This window comes from Equus przewalskii, chromosome 6 (assembly GCF_037783145.1).
Source record: "Equus przewalskii isolate Varuska chromosome 6, EquPr2, whole genome shotgun sequence".
NCBI classification, from domain to species: Eukaryota; Metazoa; Chordata; class Mammalia; order Perissodactyla; family Equidae; genus Equus; species Equus przewalskii.
In genome coordinates this window covers 4,779,931-4,794,791 of record NC_091836.1, presented here as the reverse complement: position 1 = coordinate 4,794,791, position 14,861 = coordinate 4,779,931, and the positions used below count along the sequence as shown (strand labels likewise).

Genomic DNA, 14,861 nt, shown 5'->3' with positions numbered 1-14,861 from the left:
CCCAGCAGCTCCACCCTCACCCTCTGCCGCCTTTGGTACTTTCTCTGTGGCTACAGAGGTGACAGACGCCCTGCTGGGGCTGGGGGCTCCCAGGGACGAGTTAGGCTCAGAGCCTCCAGGCTCCCAGTACATAGACTGGGGAGCCCAGGAGAAAAGCTCCCTGGAGCCCACACTGGGACAGATGGCTCCGCGGGGACCTGGCCCCACCTGCTGGTGGCTTCTGAGCTAGAAAACCTCAAGTGCAAATGGGCTGTGCTCCAGAGGCTGGCGATCAGATGGAGTCAGGGGCTCAGCCAGGTCGGGGATTAGGATCTCAACCCTGGTCTCAAAGTCTAACTGGAATTCGGATTCATCCCTGGGCGGCACCACGCTTGGAATGGGGTCTCGGAATGGGGTCTCAGAACAGGGTCAGAGGCTTAGCAGAGCGGTCAGCAATCCAGTTGGGGGTCTGGGACTCAAACTAGGGTCTAGGAGTCGGGGCTCAGTCCAGGTCGGGGGCTCAAACAGAGACTGAGGCTCAGTCTAGATCGAGGGTCAGAAGGAGGTGGGGGAGACTGGGTTTCAGGCTGAGGTCAGGGCGGAGTTGCTGGGAGGTTGCTCAGCCCGGGGTCAGGGTTCAGCCCATAGTCTAGTCCAGCCTGGGATCCGTGGGTGGGCCTCCAGTTGCCTCACTCCGGGATAGGAAGCTCTGCCTAAGACTGGGGACTCAGTCTGAGGTCATAGGTCATCCCATGGTCAAGAGTTAGCCTGGGGCCAGGTTTAGGCCTCTTGGTGGATCAGGAAGATTAGGAGAACAGGACAGGCCATAGCAGATGCGTACTGTTTACCAAAATCCTGAGCTCTGGCTGGGAGCCACAACCCCGGGGTAAGAAGAGGGAAGTCCGTCCTTGGGGATACTGGGAACTGTAGTTTAGTGAATGCCCTGTTGCGCTGCATTCTGGGTAATGTAGTCCTGGACCGGTCTGTCAGTTAAGAGTAGGTAGAGGAATTCCGCTTCAAGGGCCGGATATCAGATCCATCACAATTGGTTAGATGGACTGTTCATCAAATTACATCCGGGACAACCTTCCTAGGGATTGGTGAGAGCGGAGGAGGAGTTAAGCGGTATCAGCGCTCCTATTCGGAGCTGGTGCTGTCCATTTGGGGTCGTACGGGGGAGGGTTTGCGAGGAAGCGATCGCTGATTGGTTACGCGGGCTGGAAAAGCCGACAGGTCAGGCCCCACCGTGCGGCGATTGGCTGATAGGTGGGCGGGCTTGGGGGCGTCAGAGGCGGTGTCAGGAGATGCGGTGGCTCCAGAAATGGCAGTGAGCGAGAGGAGGGGGCTTGCCCGCGGGAGGCCCGCTGAGTGGGGGCAGTGGCTCCTGCTGCTGCTGCTGTGTGGCGGCTGCTCTGGGCGCATCCACCGGCTGGCGCTGACGGTGAGTCCCGCCGCGCCGCGGTCCGGAGCGGGGGTCTCAGCTTTGTCCCGGAGAAGCCCCTGGCTTGGAGTGGTCTCGTCCTACCTCCCCTGCTCCTTACGCGGGATGGAGCGGTCCGGCGCCCCCCGTTTCCGGGCCCGGAGTGGGCTCGTCCTGGGAACCCCCTCGGTCCTCCCGATGGAGTTGCCTGGTCGACCCCGCCCGTCGGGGGCGGGGCTTCATATCCCGAGACCCTTGGCTCTTAGCCTTCCAAATTCTCGAGATCGGTTGGGGGGCGCTAGGGACCCGTGGTGCCGCCCAGGGCAGACCCTGCGGGTTCTAGAATGGGGTCCTCTGGGCGCTCATTGGGATCTTGGGGGCTCAGTTGAAATCTCGGCACGCTGGGGGCTCAGATGGAATCTAAAAATTTTCCAGGAGATGAGAGCCAGGCCCGCCGAGACGCATAACTTTGCTCTCCGGGTGATGCTCACCCAGTGCGGGGACTTCCAGGTGCCCCAGGCTTTCTCTCCCTGGATTCTCAGTGGCCAGAGGAACCGGGGCCACCGTGTCTGGCATGGGTCTGGGGTCACGGCCTCCGAGGAGGCCCTCTCAGCCTCTTCTGTCACCCTCTGACCTGTCCTAAGTATGGAGATACCAGGAGGGGGCCGAGGTCCTTAGGGGAGCCTCATGCCAGCGCCCTGGGGCTGAGCTGCTGGGAGTCTGAGTTGCCTTTGCCTTCTTGGTCTCCGGCAGGGGGAGAAGCGAGCGGTCATCCCACTGAACAGCTTCGGTTTCTACACCAACGGCTCCCTAGAGGTGGACCTGAGCCTCCTGCGGCTGCGCCTCCAGGAGACAGACGAGAAAGTCCCACTGGTGAGGGGCTTTGAGGAGTTTGCTGGAAGTGGGCGAGGTGCACAAGTTTCCGAGGTCCACCTCCACTAGATTCACATCCTAGCCCTGCCAGCCACTCGTAGGATCTTGGGCAAGTCCCTTGGCCTCTCTGAGCCTCAGTTTCCTCATCTGTAATGTAGGAATAATAATATCTTATGCAGTATGTGCTAGGCACTGAGCTGGAGGCCGGAGCAGGGGGTGGGGTAGGGCATACCAATGGACCAGACAGCCCCAGTTCCTGCAGGCAAAAGGAGTAGCTAGATTCATGGAATACCCACTGGGTACCGGGTACCAGGCAAAGCAATTTCCATGGGTCTGTTCCCACACAGCCAACTCTCAGGGATGCTGTGAAAATTTGGCACCTGTAAATCCAAACTTACTGGTGTTTACACAGTCTCAGAGGTATGTGGCTTGCTTAGAGTCACAGAGCCTGGATGCAAATTCAAGTGTGCTGGATTCCAGAGCCAAAGCCGGAAGCCAGCAACATTTTATTTATTTGTTTTTTTTACATCAACATTTTAATTGGAGAAAACAAGGTAGGCTAGTCCAGAGGACCCGCAAAGGTCTCCCTGAGGAAGTGACATCCAAGTTCAGTGACACAGGATGGTGAGGGGTTAAAGGAAGAGGAATAGGGGGCGGGGGACAGCATGGATTGCTGGAAAATTCAGTGAGCCAGTGTGGGATCTAGCACATAGTAGGTCATCAGTAAATTCGAGGTTACGTTTCTATTGGTACTGAAAGAGGTGGCTTGGGGCGGTGGGGGGGGCTCTACCAGAGCCCCTCACATCCTCCCCTTTTCTTTCCACCTGCCAGTTGGGGTTCAGTCTGACCCGGGTTCGATCTGGATCTGGCAGCGTTCGATCATACTCAGTGAGTGGAGGGGGGAGGTCGGGAGGGCGCACGGAGGGCCTGGGATGGTGTGGGAGGGGGGTGTTGTCTGTCTGCATCTGCAGCCCTAAGACCCCCGTTCTTTCCTGGGGGAGGAGCAGGAAGAGACCTTCCTTTGCAGGGTGGACAAGGAGGAGGCAGGGTTGGGCTGGGCCAGTGGGAGGAGGTAACCTAAGGCTCCCTCTTGCCCACTCCCCAGACGCGGGACCCCCAAGAGTGTCCTCTCCAGAAAAACAGTACCAACTTCCTGGTTCTCTTCCTCATCAACACCAAGGATCTGAAGTGAGTTGGGGGCCGGGGGCTCCCCTAAAGATCCATCCTTTGAGTTTCCCTCGATGCCGTACTCACAGGAGCTGATCGGGTGGAGCCAGAGAGAATCTTGGCGCCCTTCGGAGGAAAGCCACTCACTTTTTAATTTCGCCTTCAAGCCTTCTGATTGTGGGCAGGAGGGAGAGAGGGGAGGGGTGCCCAAGGAGTCTTGGGGTCTCAGTACAGAAGCCCCGCACACAGCGCTGTTGTGAGAATTAATAACAGTCATTCACACTTGTTGAATGCTTCCTATGCTCCAGGCAGCGTCCTGTGAGCTTTACAGAGCTTAACTCATCAACCCCTTCTAGTGTTATTATCCCCATTCTAAAGATGAGAGAACTGATGCCCAAGAATTGGGGTTTGCACCCAGGCAGCTTGGCACCAGGGTCCAAAGATACCATGTTGCCTCTCTGTGTATGTCAGCGTTTTCTTTTTAAATGATGTACTTAAGGAGAATGAGTGAGTTAATGTCATGGAAAATGACAAACACTGGTGCAGGCAGCGCACAGATATAGCAGCCATCTCGATGGGTGGTACCCAAATGCTAGAACTTTGTGACCACTGATCAGCGTGACGCCAGCCCCCAGAGAGGAGACCCAGAGGGCCCAACGGGCCAGTGAGTCCCTTGGCGCAGGTGGTGTGCCTGACATGAGCCTTCAGCTCCCAGCCTCATCCTCCTACCCTCCACCCTCATCCCAGGGTCCAGGTGCGAAAATATGGGGAGCAGAAGAAGCTCTTCATCTCTCCTGGACTCCTCCAGGAAGCGCCCTCCAAACCAGGGCTCCCGAAGCCAGAGCACGTGGTCACCCCCAAGGTGGACAGTGGTGAGTCAGGCTGGCTATGCGGGCAGGGACAGGGGCTGGGCAGGGCTGGTGTGCCCATCCCCCCATTTTTCTGCTGTCCCTCTGTCTGCGCATCTCTAAACTCATTCACTGGTCCCCTACAGGGACCAACACGACGCTCGACAAGGACAAGTCGAAACCCACAGTGTCTCAAGGAGACCAGCAGGTTCAGGCAAGCCAAGGCAGGAGGGAGAAAGGCCCACCGCAGGGGGCGTTGGGGACCTGGGGCCGGCTCATGCTCAGTGGAGGTGCTCTGTCCCCTCAGGGCCTCAGTGGGCAGGACAAGGAGCTGGTAATGGGCCTGGGCCATCTCAACGACTCCTACAACTTCAGCGTGAGTGTCTGTGAGCACCTGTGACCCCACCTCTCCCCAGAGCGGGGCCCCCCACGCTGAGGCCTCCTCTCTTGTCTCCCCTCACCACCCAGTTCCATGTGGTGATCGGCTCTAGGGCTGAGGAAGGCCAGTACAGCCTCAATTTCCACAATTGCTACAACTTGGTGCCAGGACGGGAGCACCCATTCGACATCACGGTGCGTGGAGCGCCAGCTACAGGCCAGGTCCACCCCCAGAGTTTAGTGTCTTCCCATCCTCCTTGCAGCTGTGCTGTGAAAAGAAAGCTGATAGACCCATTTGGGAGATGGGAAGACTGAGGCTCAGAGACGGGGTCGGGGGTCACCCAGCTAAAGCGTGGGAGAGCTGGAGACTCACACTCAGGGCTCTGCCAGTCCAGAACTACCATGCAACCCCCACTGCCCACCACTGCCCCCTCCCCAGGTCATGATCCGGGAGAAGAACCCCGAGGGCTTCCTGTCGGCGGCGGAAATTCCCCTCTTCAAGCTCTACCTGGTGATGTCCGCCTGCTTCCTGGCTGCCGGCATCTTTTGGGTGTCCGTCCTCTGCAAGAACACGTAATGCCCTTGCTCCCGGGGGTCCCCCATCTCCCCTCTTCAGACCCTCGAGGCCCTGCCCCTGACTGATGTCTCCCGCTTCTGTCCCTGATCCCCTGCCAGGTACAAGGTCTATAAGGTCCACTGGCTCATGGCGGCCCTGGCTTTCACCAAGAGCATCTCCCTGCTCTTCCACAGTGTGAGTCTTGGGCTGGGAACAGGAGGTGGCGGGCTGGGGTCTCTGGGTCCAGGAAGAAGCCCATACAGGCCACTCCCCAAACCCCTACAGACCCTGGGCTTGGGGTTCCATTTGTCCAACCATCTGTGTGTCCATCCATTATATCGTTGTGGCCAGCTGTCCCTCCAACTCATCTGTCTGCCTGTCCTTCTGTCCAGCTACAATTGTCCACCCTTCAGTCTGGCTGTCCACTGGTCCAGCTGTGACTGTCCATCCATCCAACTATGACCTTCCATCCACTGTTGCAGCTGTGACTGCCCGTCCCTCAGTCCAGCCGACCGTCCATCCATTGTTCTGGCCGTAACTGTCCATTTCTGAGGCCACTCGCCATCCTGATCGAAACTTAGTTCATTCGACTTCCTGACCACCCGTCCGATAGGGATTGTCCGTGTTGCCAAACCATCACCATCTGCCCCATTGTAACCACCATCCACCCGTTCACCCACCCACCCACCTGTCCATCTGTCTGACTGTCCATCCGTCCATCCACCTCCAGATCAACTACTACTTCATCAACAGCCAGGGCCACCCCATCGAAGGCCTCGCTGTCATGCACTACATCACGCACCTGTGAGTGCCCTTCTGTGCCGGGCAGGTGGCGGGAGGCAGGCAGGAGAGGGCTGGGCTCCCCCACCCACCACCCCCCACCCCCGTCCCCCAGACTGAAGGGCGCCCTCCTCTTCATCACCATCGCCTTGATCGGCTCCGGCTGGGCCTTCGTCAAGTACGTCCTGTCCGATAAAGAGAAGAAGATCTTTGGCATCGTGATTCCGCTGCAGGTGCGGAGGAGGCCCGGGGCGGGCGGGCAGGCAGGACACATGCGCCTGTGTGGCGCGCCCACCCACGTGGCCCCGCCCCGCCCCGCCCCGCAGGTCCTGGCCAATGTGGCCTACATCGTTTTGGAGTCCCGCGAGGAAGGCGCCAGCGACTACGGGCTCTGGAAGGAGATCCTCTTCCTGGTGGATCTCATCTGCTGCGGCACCATCCTCTTCCCTGTGGTCTGGTAAGGACTTGGCACCGGCCCCCGCCCCCTGCCCCCCATGGTTATGGGCGGAGGAGTGCTGACCACACCCTGTTTCTCCCACCTCGTCCCAGGTCCATCCGGCATCTGCAGGACGCATCTGGCACCGACGGGAAAGGTGAGGCATTGTTCCCTGGGACTCCCTGTGCCCTCAGCCGCCATCCTACTGTAGGCCCCTGTTTCTGACCCCTGGATGTCCCTTCCCTCCCCTCTGACTGTCCCCTCCTGCCTCTCTACCATGCCCTGGACATCCGTCTCCAGACTTTGCGCCCCGTGGACACTCCTCTAAATGTCTTCCGTCTCCCGAGCCCTCCTCCACCCCTCCCCTTCGTCCCGCCCTCAGCCTCCTTCCACTGACCGCCCCCCTCTGTGCCCACCCCTCAGTGGCAGTGAATCTGGCCAAGCTGAAGCTGTTCCGGCATTACTATGTCATGGTAGGAACCCCGCGCTCACCATGGGGGTTGGGGGGTGAACAACCAACCCACTGGCACACCCCCACTAACCCCTCCATCTGCCGTCACTCTGAGCCTCGCCCCTCTGCCCACCATCCCCGAGCCCCGACCCCAGGCATCCCGACTGGTCTCTGTGGTCTCACCGCCCTGGGGGTCCCTTGGTTTCATGCCACTCATGTCCCTGCAGGTCATCTGTTACGTCTACTTCACGCGCATCATTGCCATCCTGCTGCGCGTGGCTGTCCCCTTCCAGTGGCAGTGGCTATACGAGGTGAGCTCGAGGGCCCCAGGTGGGGCGGGAGGGTGGACCAGACAGCGGAGGGGCTCGCCCTGAGAGGGTATGTGCCTGACACTCCTGCTCTGTCCCCTCGCCCCCCACCCCCCGCCCAGCTCTTGGTGGAGGTCTCCACTCTCACCTTCTTCGTGCTCACGGGCTACAAGTTCCAGCCCGCAGGCGACAACCCGTACCTGCAGCTGCCCCAGGAGGATGAGGAGGATTTGCAGGTGGAACAAATGTGAGCCTGCTGGGTTGGGTGGGGCTCGAAGGGCTGTGGGGATAGAGTGGACAAAATCTGGGCAGCAGGGATGGGGCCAGGGTGGGCAGGGCTGGGGCTCTGGGTGAAGTGAGTGGGGGCTGGGTGGGCAGGGCCAGGGCTCTGAGTGAAGTGGGTGGGGCCTGGGCAGCAGGGGTGAGGCCTCGGTGGGTGGAGCCTGGGCTCTGAGTGAAGTGGGTGGGGCCGGGGCAGCATGGGTGGGGCCTGGGTGGGCGGCGCCAGGGCTCTGAGTGAAGTGGGTGGGGCTGGGGCAGGGCAGGGCAGGGCTCTGGGTGAAGTGGGTGGGGCCTGGGCAGCAGGGGTGGGTCCTGGGTGGGCGGGGCCAGGGCTCTGAGTGAAGTGGGTGGGGCCTGGGCAGCAGGGGTGAGGCCTGGGTGGGCGGAGCCTGGGCTTTGAGTGAAGTGGTTGGGGCCTGGGCAGCTGGGGTGGGGCCTGGGTGGGTGGAGCCTGGGCTATGAGTGAAGTGGGTAGGGACTGGGCAGCTGGGGTGAGTCCTGGGTGGGCAGAGCCTGGGCTCTGGGAGAAGTGAGTAGGATCTGGGTGGCAGGGGTGGGGCCTGGGTGGGCGGGGCCAGGGTTCTGGGTGAAGTGGGTGGGGCCTAGGTGGGCAGAGCCTGGGCTTTGAGTGAAGTGGGTGGGGCCTGGGCACCTGGGGTGGGGCCTGGGTGGGCGGGGCCAGGGCTATGAGTGAAGTGGGTGGGGCCTGGGCAGCAGGGGTGAGGCCTGGGTGGGCGGAGCCTGGGCTCTGGGAGAAGTGAGTAGGACCTGGGTAGCAGGGGCGGGGCCAGGGTTCTGGGTGAAGTGGGTGGGGCCTGGGCAGCAGGGGCGGGGCCTGGGTGGGCGGGGCCAGGGCTCTGGGTGAAGTGGGCAGCAGGGGAATCACGGTGGGTGGGCGTAGGCAGCTCTGGGGGCAGAACCAGGGCAACTCTGAGGGTGGAGTGGGCAGGACATAGGCAGTAGGGGTGGTGTTGGGGCGGGCATCTCGGGCAGAGTGGGCGGGGCACAAGTAGCTCTGGGGAAGGGGCCCGAGCGTCTCTAGGTGTGGAGGGCGGGGCTTGGGCAGCTCTAGGGCTAGGGCAGGGGGGCGGGGGCTCTGGGCAGTGGGGACAGGGCCAGGAGTCTGGAGGGGGCCAACTGGGCAGGGCCTAGCGCGCCTCAACTCTTGGACCGCCTCCTTGCTTTCTGCCTCTAGAATGACCGATTCTGGGTTCCGGGAAGGCCTGTCCAAAGTCAACCAAACAGCCAGCGGGCGGGAGCTGGTGTGATTATATCCCCATCTCATCGCGGAGGATCCTCCTCGACCCTCCTTGGTCCTCCTCTCCTCACACACGTTCCTCCGTCCAGCTCTTCTCCCAAAGCGCATGCGGGGAGGATGTGGGGGCCGGTGCGCACATGGTGCCCAGCTTCCCGGGACCTGAGTTCCCGGAGCCCAGTCAGAAGAAGACAGCTGCCTCTTCCCCCTCAGTATCGGGCAGCCCTGGCCTCACCCCGGGACCACCCCCCAATAGCAGCTGTACAGAAATGACCAATCTGTTTTGCTACCCCGGTTACTTGCCTTTCTGGGGGTTGAGGTCTAGCACAGAGGTGTGTTTACAACTTAGAAACCCAGATTCCGGTGGGCAGGTGGGGGAGCTGAGGGGTTCGGGGGGAGGGGAGGTGGGTTGCAGAATCCATTGCTTTACACGTTCAATAAATGTTATTTGAGCAGCTACTGTGTGCTGGGCCCTATGCTGGATGCTGAGGACAGAAGAGTGACCAAGACCCGCTCAACCCCAACGCTCAAGGGGCTTACCGTGGTGGGGGGGTGGGGGGGCCTCGCAGGCCCAGATGAGGGCACAGCATGTGCAAAGACTGGAAATGAGAAAAAAGTGATTGGAAGACACACAGGTGGCTTCGGCGAAAGAGTCTGCCAAGCGGTAGCTCACGCGTAGCGATTGCCACATGCCACAACCCTATTCTAAGCCTCCCGTGGACCTTAACTCATTAGAAAGCCTATGAGGCACAGAGAAGCTATGTGACTTGCCCAAGGTCACACCGCTAATGAGTTGATGGGAGACTCAGGACTCAAAGCACCGGCTGTCTGGTTCCAGGGCCGTCCTCTACCTCTGTGCACACTGCCCACTGCCCTTGGACTCCCTGTAGCCAAACCTCTCCACCTTTCCCCCATTTGCTCTGTGACCCTGGACAAGTGGTTCAACCTCTCTGTTTCCACATGCATAAACTGGGGACCCCATAAGTCATGGAGTATCACCTATTGGCACAGTGCCCAGCAACACAGCCTGACCTTTCAAGGATTGCCCTGAATTGAGGAGTGACCTCAGGTTAGAGACGCACCTGTGCACGCATCTGTGGGCAGGCTCCCAAGATGCATGTCGTCCCCTGCCCCACCTCGCCCTTTAACTAGAGCACCCAGAACCCCTTTTGGAGCTCTGAGAAACTTTCCTCGGTGGGGGCTGCAGGCATGGCAGAGGGCTGGGGAATCGGGCTGGGGTCAAGGCTTCCTGCAGGCGGAAACAAGTCTAACTCGGGCCAAGATGAATAAATAGGCCAGCCAGCCGAAGAAGGAAGTGGGGAGGCATTGCAGACTGAGGAAGTTATGCGAGCAAGGCGGAGAAGCCCGGAATAGCTCACAGGTCTGGCTGCCAAGCTGGCTGGGGCCAGTGGGAGGGCTAGAGCAGCTAGCAGAAGCCTAAAGACAGGCAGACACACTTGGACTTCATGCTGGGGCCCACGGGAGCCAAGGAAGAGATTAAAGCAGGAGGGACATGGCCATACAGGGTGGATGTTTTCCTCCACGTGCACGCTGGGGTCGGCAGAGTCATGGCTCCCCAAAGATGCCCACATCCTAAGCCCAGGACCTGTGAATACGTTATGTTACATGACAAAAGGCGCTTTGCAGATACGATTAAGTTAAGGATGTTAGAATGGGGGATTATCCTGCACCAATTGGCTGCTCCCAATGTCATCACAAGCATCCTTATAAGAGGGAAGAGGGTCACAGTCAGAGAAGGAGATGTAATGATGGAAACAGAGGCTATAATGAGGCCCTTTGAGGACGGAGGGAGGGGCCATGAGCCAAGGAATGCAGGCAGCCTCTAGCAGCTGGAAAAGACGAGGAACAGATTCTCCCCTGGAGAAGGAACACAGCCCTGCTGACACCTTGATTTTAGGCTTCTGCCCCCCCAGAGCTGTAAGAGAATAAATGCGTGTTGTTTGACGCCACCAAGTTTGCGCTCACTTGTTGCAGCAGCCATCAGAAACACCTGCAGTTTGGGAGCAAGAACTCTAGAGGTGGGTTCCAGTCCCAGCTCTTACCATCTAGAGCATCTCAGGCAAGTGGTCGAAGCCCTCAGTTTCTTCAGCTGTAAAATGAGGATAGTGACAGCGCCCACAGCGTACAGAATAAACAAGTGAAGATACGAGAAATAGACAAGATGCTGTCGCTGAGCCTCATGGCGGTGTTCACTGTCAGGAGCGCGTACTCACATATTACACATCATCATTTTGTAGAAGGAATACAAAGGCGTGTTTTAGAAAAGAAAAGCCCAGTTGCTGTGGATAAACTGGAACAGGACAGTCTACAGAAGGGAGGCCAGGGAGCACGGGGATGGAGAGAAGGATGGGCTGGGAGAGACAGTCCAGGGGGTGCTGAAGGCTGGACACAGGGAGCAAGAGGAAGAGGGAACTCTGGCTTGGAGGCCGGGTGGGGCTGCCACCAAAATAAGGCAAGAGGGAGGAGGAGCAGGTGTGCGTAAAAATAAAAACACGGTTCCAGCATGTCCAGCGCTCACTGTGTGTGGGGGCCGTCTGCTGAGCATTCTGCTTGCCTGATGCCACCAGCTTGTCATCTCAACCCAGAGGGAGGTTCCGTGGCTGTGAATTTCCAGTTTACAGATTAGGAACTGAGGCTGAGAGATGGCAGAGCTGGAATCAAAACCTCTGCCCCCAGTGTCCCCCAGGGTGGGGGGTCCCCTGGTGCCCAGGCCTCTGGGGAGTGTGCATGAAGCAGGGGAAAGGAGCCATAGGACAGATAAATCAATTCACCCAGGTCAAGGTGACCAGAGAGTTAATGAGTAATGAGTGGGAGGAGAAAGGGGAGCCCAGGCTGTGTAGCGGGAGGAGAGTGAGCCTGGGTATGGGTCCTGACGGGAAATTCTCAGAAAACAGTGTTGCAAGGACCCCATCCTTGAAATGGGGGGCTTGGAGGGAGGGGGGCGGTTCCCGCTGTTCCCAGGCCTGGCAGCATCTCTGTGGGGAAAGGGGTGGGGGTGGGGTTGCAGCAAGTAGATTACCGGACCTAGGCAGGGGTGGGGTGGGGAGGGGGGTGCCTAGCCCCACCACCCAGAAATCTTCCCCACTTCCTTCCTCTTTTCATCTTCTGCACCCCAGCTTGGGTTTTCAGACAAAATACGGGGTGCCCGGTTAAATTATTTTTTTTCCTCATCCACTGTCATTTATTTAATTATTTATTTGTTTGTTTATTGCAGTGACATTGGTTTATAACATTAAATAGATTTCAGGTGCACATCAATATATCTCCATTTCTGTGTACATTACGTCATGTTCACCACCCAAAGACTAGTTACCATCCATCCCCACACACATGTGCCTCATCTCCCCTGTCACCCTCCTCTCTCCCCGCTTCCCTCTGGTAACCACCAATCCAGCCTCTGTCTCTATATGTTTGTTCGTTTGTTGTTTTTATCTTCTACTTATGAGTGAGATCATACAGTATTTGACTTTCTCCCTCTGACTTATGTCGCTTAACATAATACCCTCAAGGTCCATCCATGTTGTCACAAATGGCTGGGTTGCATCCTTTTTTACAGGTGAGTAGTATTCCATTGTGTATACACACCACATCTTCTTTATCCATTCCTCCCTTGATGGCCACCTCACTTGCTTCCAAGTCTTGGCTATTGTGAATAATTCTGCGATGAACATAGGGGTGCGTGTATCTTTATGCATTCGTGTTTTCGTGTTCTTTGGATAAATACCCAGCAGTGGGATACTGGATCGTAGGAGAGTTCTCTTCTTAACTTTTTGAGGAATCTCTCTGCTATTTTCCATAGTTGTTGCACCAGTTTGCAACCTGTTCTCCCACCAGTGGTGTATGAGAGCTCCCTTCTCCTCACCTTCTCTCCAACACGTGTTATTTCTTGTCTTTTTAATTACAGCCATTCTGGCAGGCCCATGTACTGTACATACTTTGTACTAAGTCTGCCCCAGTTATCCCACTTGCCAACGCAGGCAGCTCCCTCTGCACCCTCCATGCCCACCAGCCTGCTGACTGCAAGTCCCATCCTTTAAGCTTCCTTCTCTCCCTCCCCTTCTGGCTCATCTTGCCCAACATCCTCCTCCCAAACATCTGGGCGCAAATGCACATCCCCCAGGAGAAAGCCATGAAGGATTCCTCCTGCTGCCTCCTTCCCTCCCCAGGGGCCTTGCTCCCCCTTCACCTCCACCCCTCTAGTCAGTGACTGGAAGTCGGGGCCAAGACCCTTACCAACTTCCACCACCAGGGGCAGGAACCGTCCCTCTGAGTCCCGGGTCTTCGAAGCTTCTCTGCTCCTTTAATCGTCAAAAGAGCAGAAACCATCCTCAGTCCCATTGTTCAGAAGGATCAACTGAGGCTCAGAGAAAGGAGGAACCCAGCCTGGCGGGGAGACAGAGGCAGCTGGAATTCCCTCTCAGGGTTGTCAAACCACACAGCCCAAATGCTTAAGGTTATAATGAGGCCAGGAGATGGGGTGGGTTTTGCGAGGGGCTATGGGAGAGGAAAACAGAGGAAGGTAGCAACCTGTACCCCCACCCCCACCCCTAATCCCGCCCCGATTTGGGAGAGTAAGCAGGTGTTTCTATCTGCCTCTGCCTCCTCTTTCAAAGAAAGGATGTCGCAATCAGAGCAGACAGACGCCAGGTTTGTTCTATTTCTCCAGGCCTCCCCGCGTCCAGGTATGAGGGCAAGGCCAGGAAAAGAGCCTGCCTTACAGGAAATCAGACCAGTTCCCCATTAACCCCTTGATGGGGCTTTGGAAACCAGCCCTCCAGGGATCGGGGGTCCCCACCCCCAACCCATTCTGCTCCTATGGCCAGACTTCACACACCCCCTACCCCAGGTGCACAACCTTGCTGGGAATCAGAGAGATGCAAATTAAAACAACACCGAGGCAATGATCCAAATCGTTGCAGTGGGGAAATTGGGAATTTCCTGTAGGGCCGGCAAGTATGTAAACCAATTTTGTGTTATGGAGGGGAATTCAGGGGTATCCAGCAAGGTTACTAATTTTATAAACTTTGGTCTGGGATTATCTCCTTTCATGACAATAACAACTCTGTGAAGTCAGCGCTGTTATAACCCCATATTACGTGAGCACACTGAGGCCCAGGATGGTTATCAGTAGCTTGACACCTCTGATGAGTGTCAGAGCTGGAAACTGAGGCAGGCTCAAGATAACTCAGTGAAGAGTGCATGGTTTGTAACCACGGGAGTCTGTCTGTCCCTCAGCAGGAAGCTGGTTAATTTCACACACTGTAAGATGAGACAGTTGCCTGTAAGAACGCGGAAGCTCTTCATGCACTGATATGAAATAATTTCTAAGGTATATTGTTTATGAAAAAGCCAATTGTTATCTATGGACAGCTAATCTTTGACAAAGGAGCCAAGAACATACAATGGATAAAAGGAAGTCTCTTCAACAAATGATATTGGGAAAACTGGACAGCCACGTGCAAAAGAATGAAAGTAGACCCTTACCTTACACCAAACACAAAAATTAACTCAAAATGGATCAAAGACTTGGATGAAAGACCTGAAACCATGAAAGTTCTAGAAGAGAATATAGGCAGTACACTCTTTGACATTGGTCTTAGCAGTATTTTCGAAGACCATGTCTACTCAGGCAAGGGAAACAAAAGAAAAACTATACAAATGGGACTACATCAGACCAAAAAGCTTCTGCACAGCGAAGTAAACCATAAACAAAACAAAAAGACAACCCACCAGCTGGGAGAAAATGTTTGGAAATCATATATCTGACAAGCAGTTCATTTCCAAAATATATAAAGAACACATGCAACTCAACAACAAAAGAACAAACAACGAGATCAAAACATGGGCAGAGGATATGAACAGACATTTTCCCAAAGAAGACATACTGATGGTCAACAGGCACATGAAAAGATTCAGAATCACTAATTGTTAGGGAAATGCAAATCAAAACTACAATGAGATATAACCTTATACACGTCAGAATGGGTATAATCACCAAGACAAGAAATAACAAACGTTGGAGAGGATGTAGAGAAAACGGAACCCTCACACGCTGCTGGTGGGAATGCAAACTGGTGCAGCCACTATGGAAAACAGTATGCAGATTT

At 56.7% G+C, this 14,861-nt stretch overlaps 1 protein-coding gene across 2 annotated transcripts; it reads left to right on the top strand.

Moving 5' to 3' along the window:
* The first annotated feature begins 259 nt into the window (after positions 1–259).
* GPR108 (G protein-coupled receptor 108) lies at positions 260–9,188 on the top strand. 2 transcript variants are annotated; one of them, XM_070622763.1, is made up of 18 exons: positions 260–1,420; positions 2,153–2,272; positions 3,104–3,160; positions 3,378–3,460; positions 4,187–4,311; positions 4,434–4,501; positions 4,595–4,663; positions 4,756–4,860; positions 5,105–5,238; positions 5,341–5,416; positions 5,952–6,025; positions 6,117–6,234; positions 6,328–6,458; positions 6,551–6,594; positions 6,861–6,910; positions 7,116–7,199; positions 7,319–7,443; positions 8,674–9,188. In XM_070622763.1, exons 1-18 carry the CDS (start codon positions 1,301–1,303, stop codon positions 8,744–8,746), a joined length of 1,656 nt encoding a protein of 551 aa, XP_070478864.1. In that variant the 5' UTR covers positions 260–1,300; the 3' UTR covers positions 8,747–9,188. The 2 variants fall into 2 exon arrangements, with proteins under 2 accessions (XP_070478864.1, XP_070478863.1); XM_070622762.1 differs by having other exon boundaries at positions 1,233–1,420; positions 4,756–4,887.
* The last annotated feature ends 5,673 nt before the right edge of the window (positions 9,189–14,861 follow it).

What these genes read in the sequence shown, in the direction of transcription:
- GPR108 (XM_070622762.1), top strand. Translation starts at nt 1,301, where the DNA reads ATGGCAGTGAGCGAGAGGAGGGGGCTTGCCCGCGGGAGGCCCGCTGAG. An exon ending in TCTCCCTGCTCTTCCACAGT is followed by an intron (nt 5,417 to 5,951) that starts GTGAGTCTTGGG and finishes ATCCACCTCCAG; the next exon opens with ATCAACTACTACTTCATCAA. An exon ending in GATTTGCAGGTGGAACAAAT is followed by an intron (nt 7,444 to 8,673) that starts GTGAGCCTGCTG and finishes TTCTGCCTCTAG; the next exon opens with AATGACCGATTCTGGGTTCC.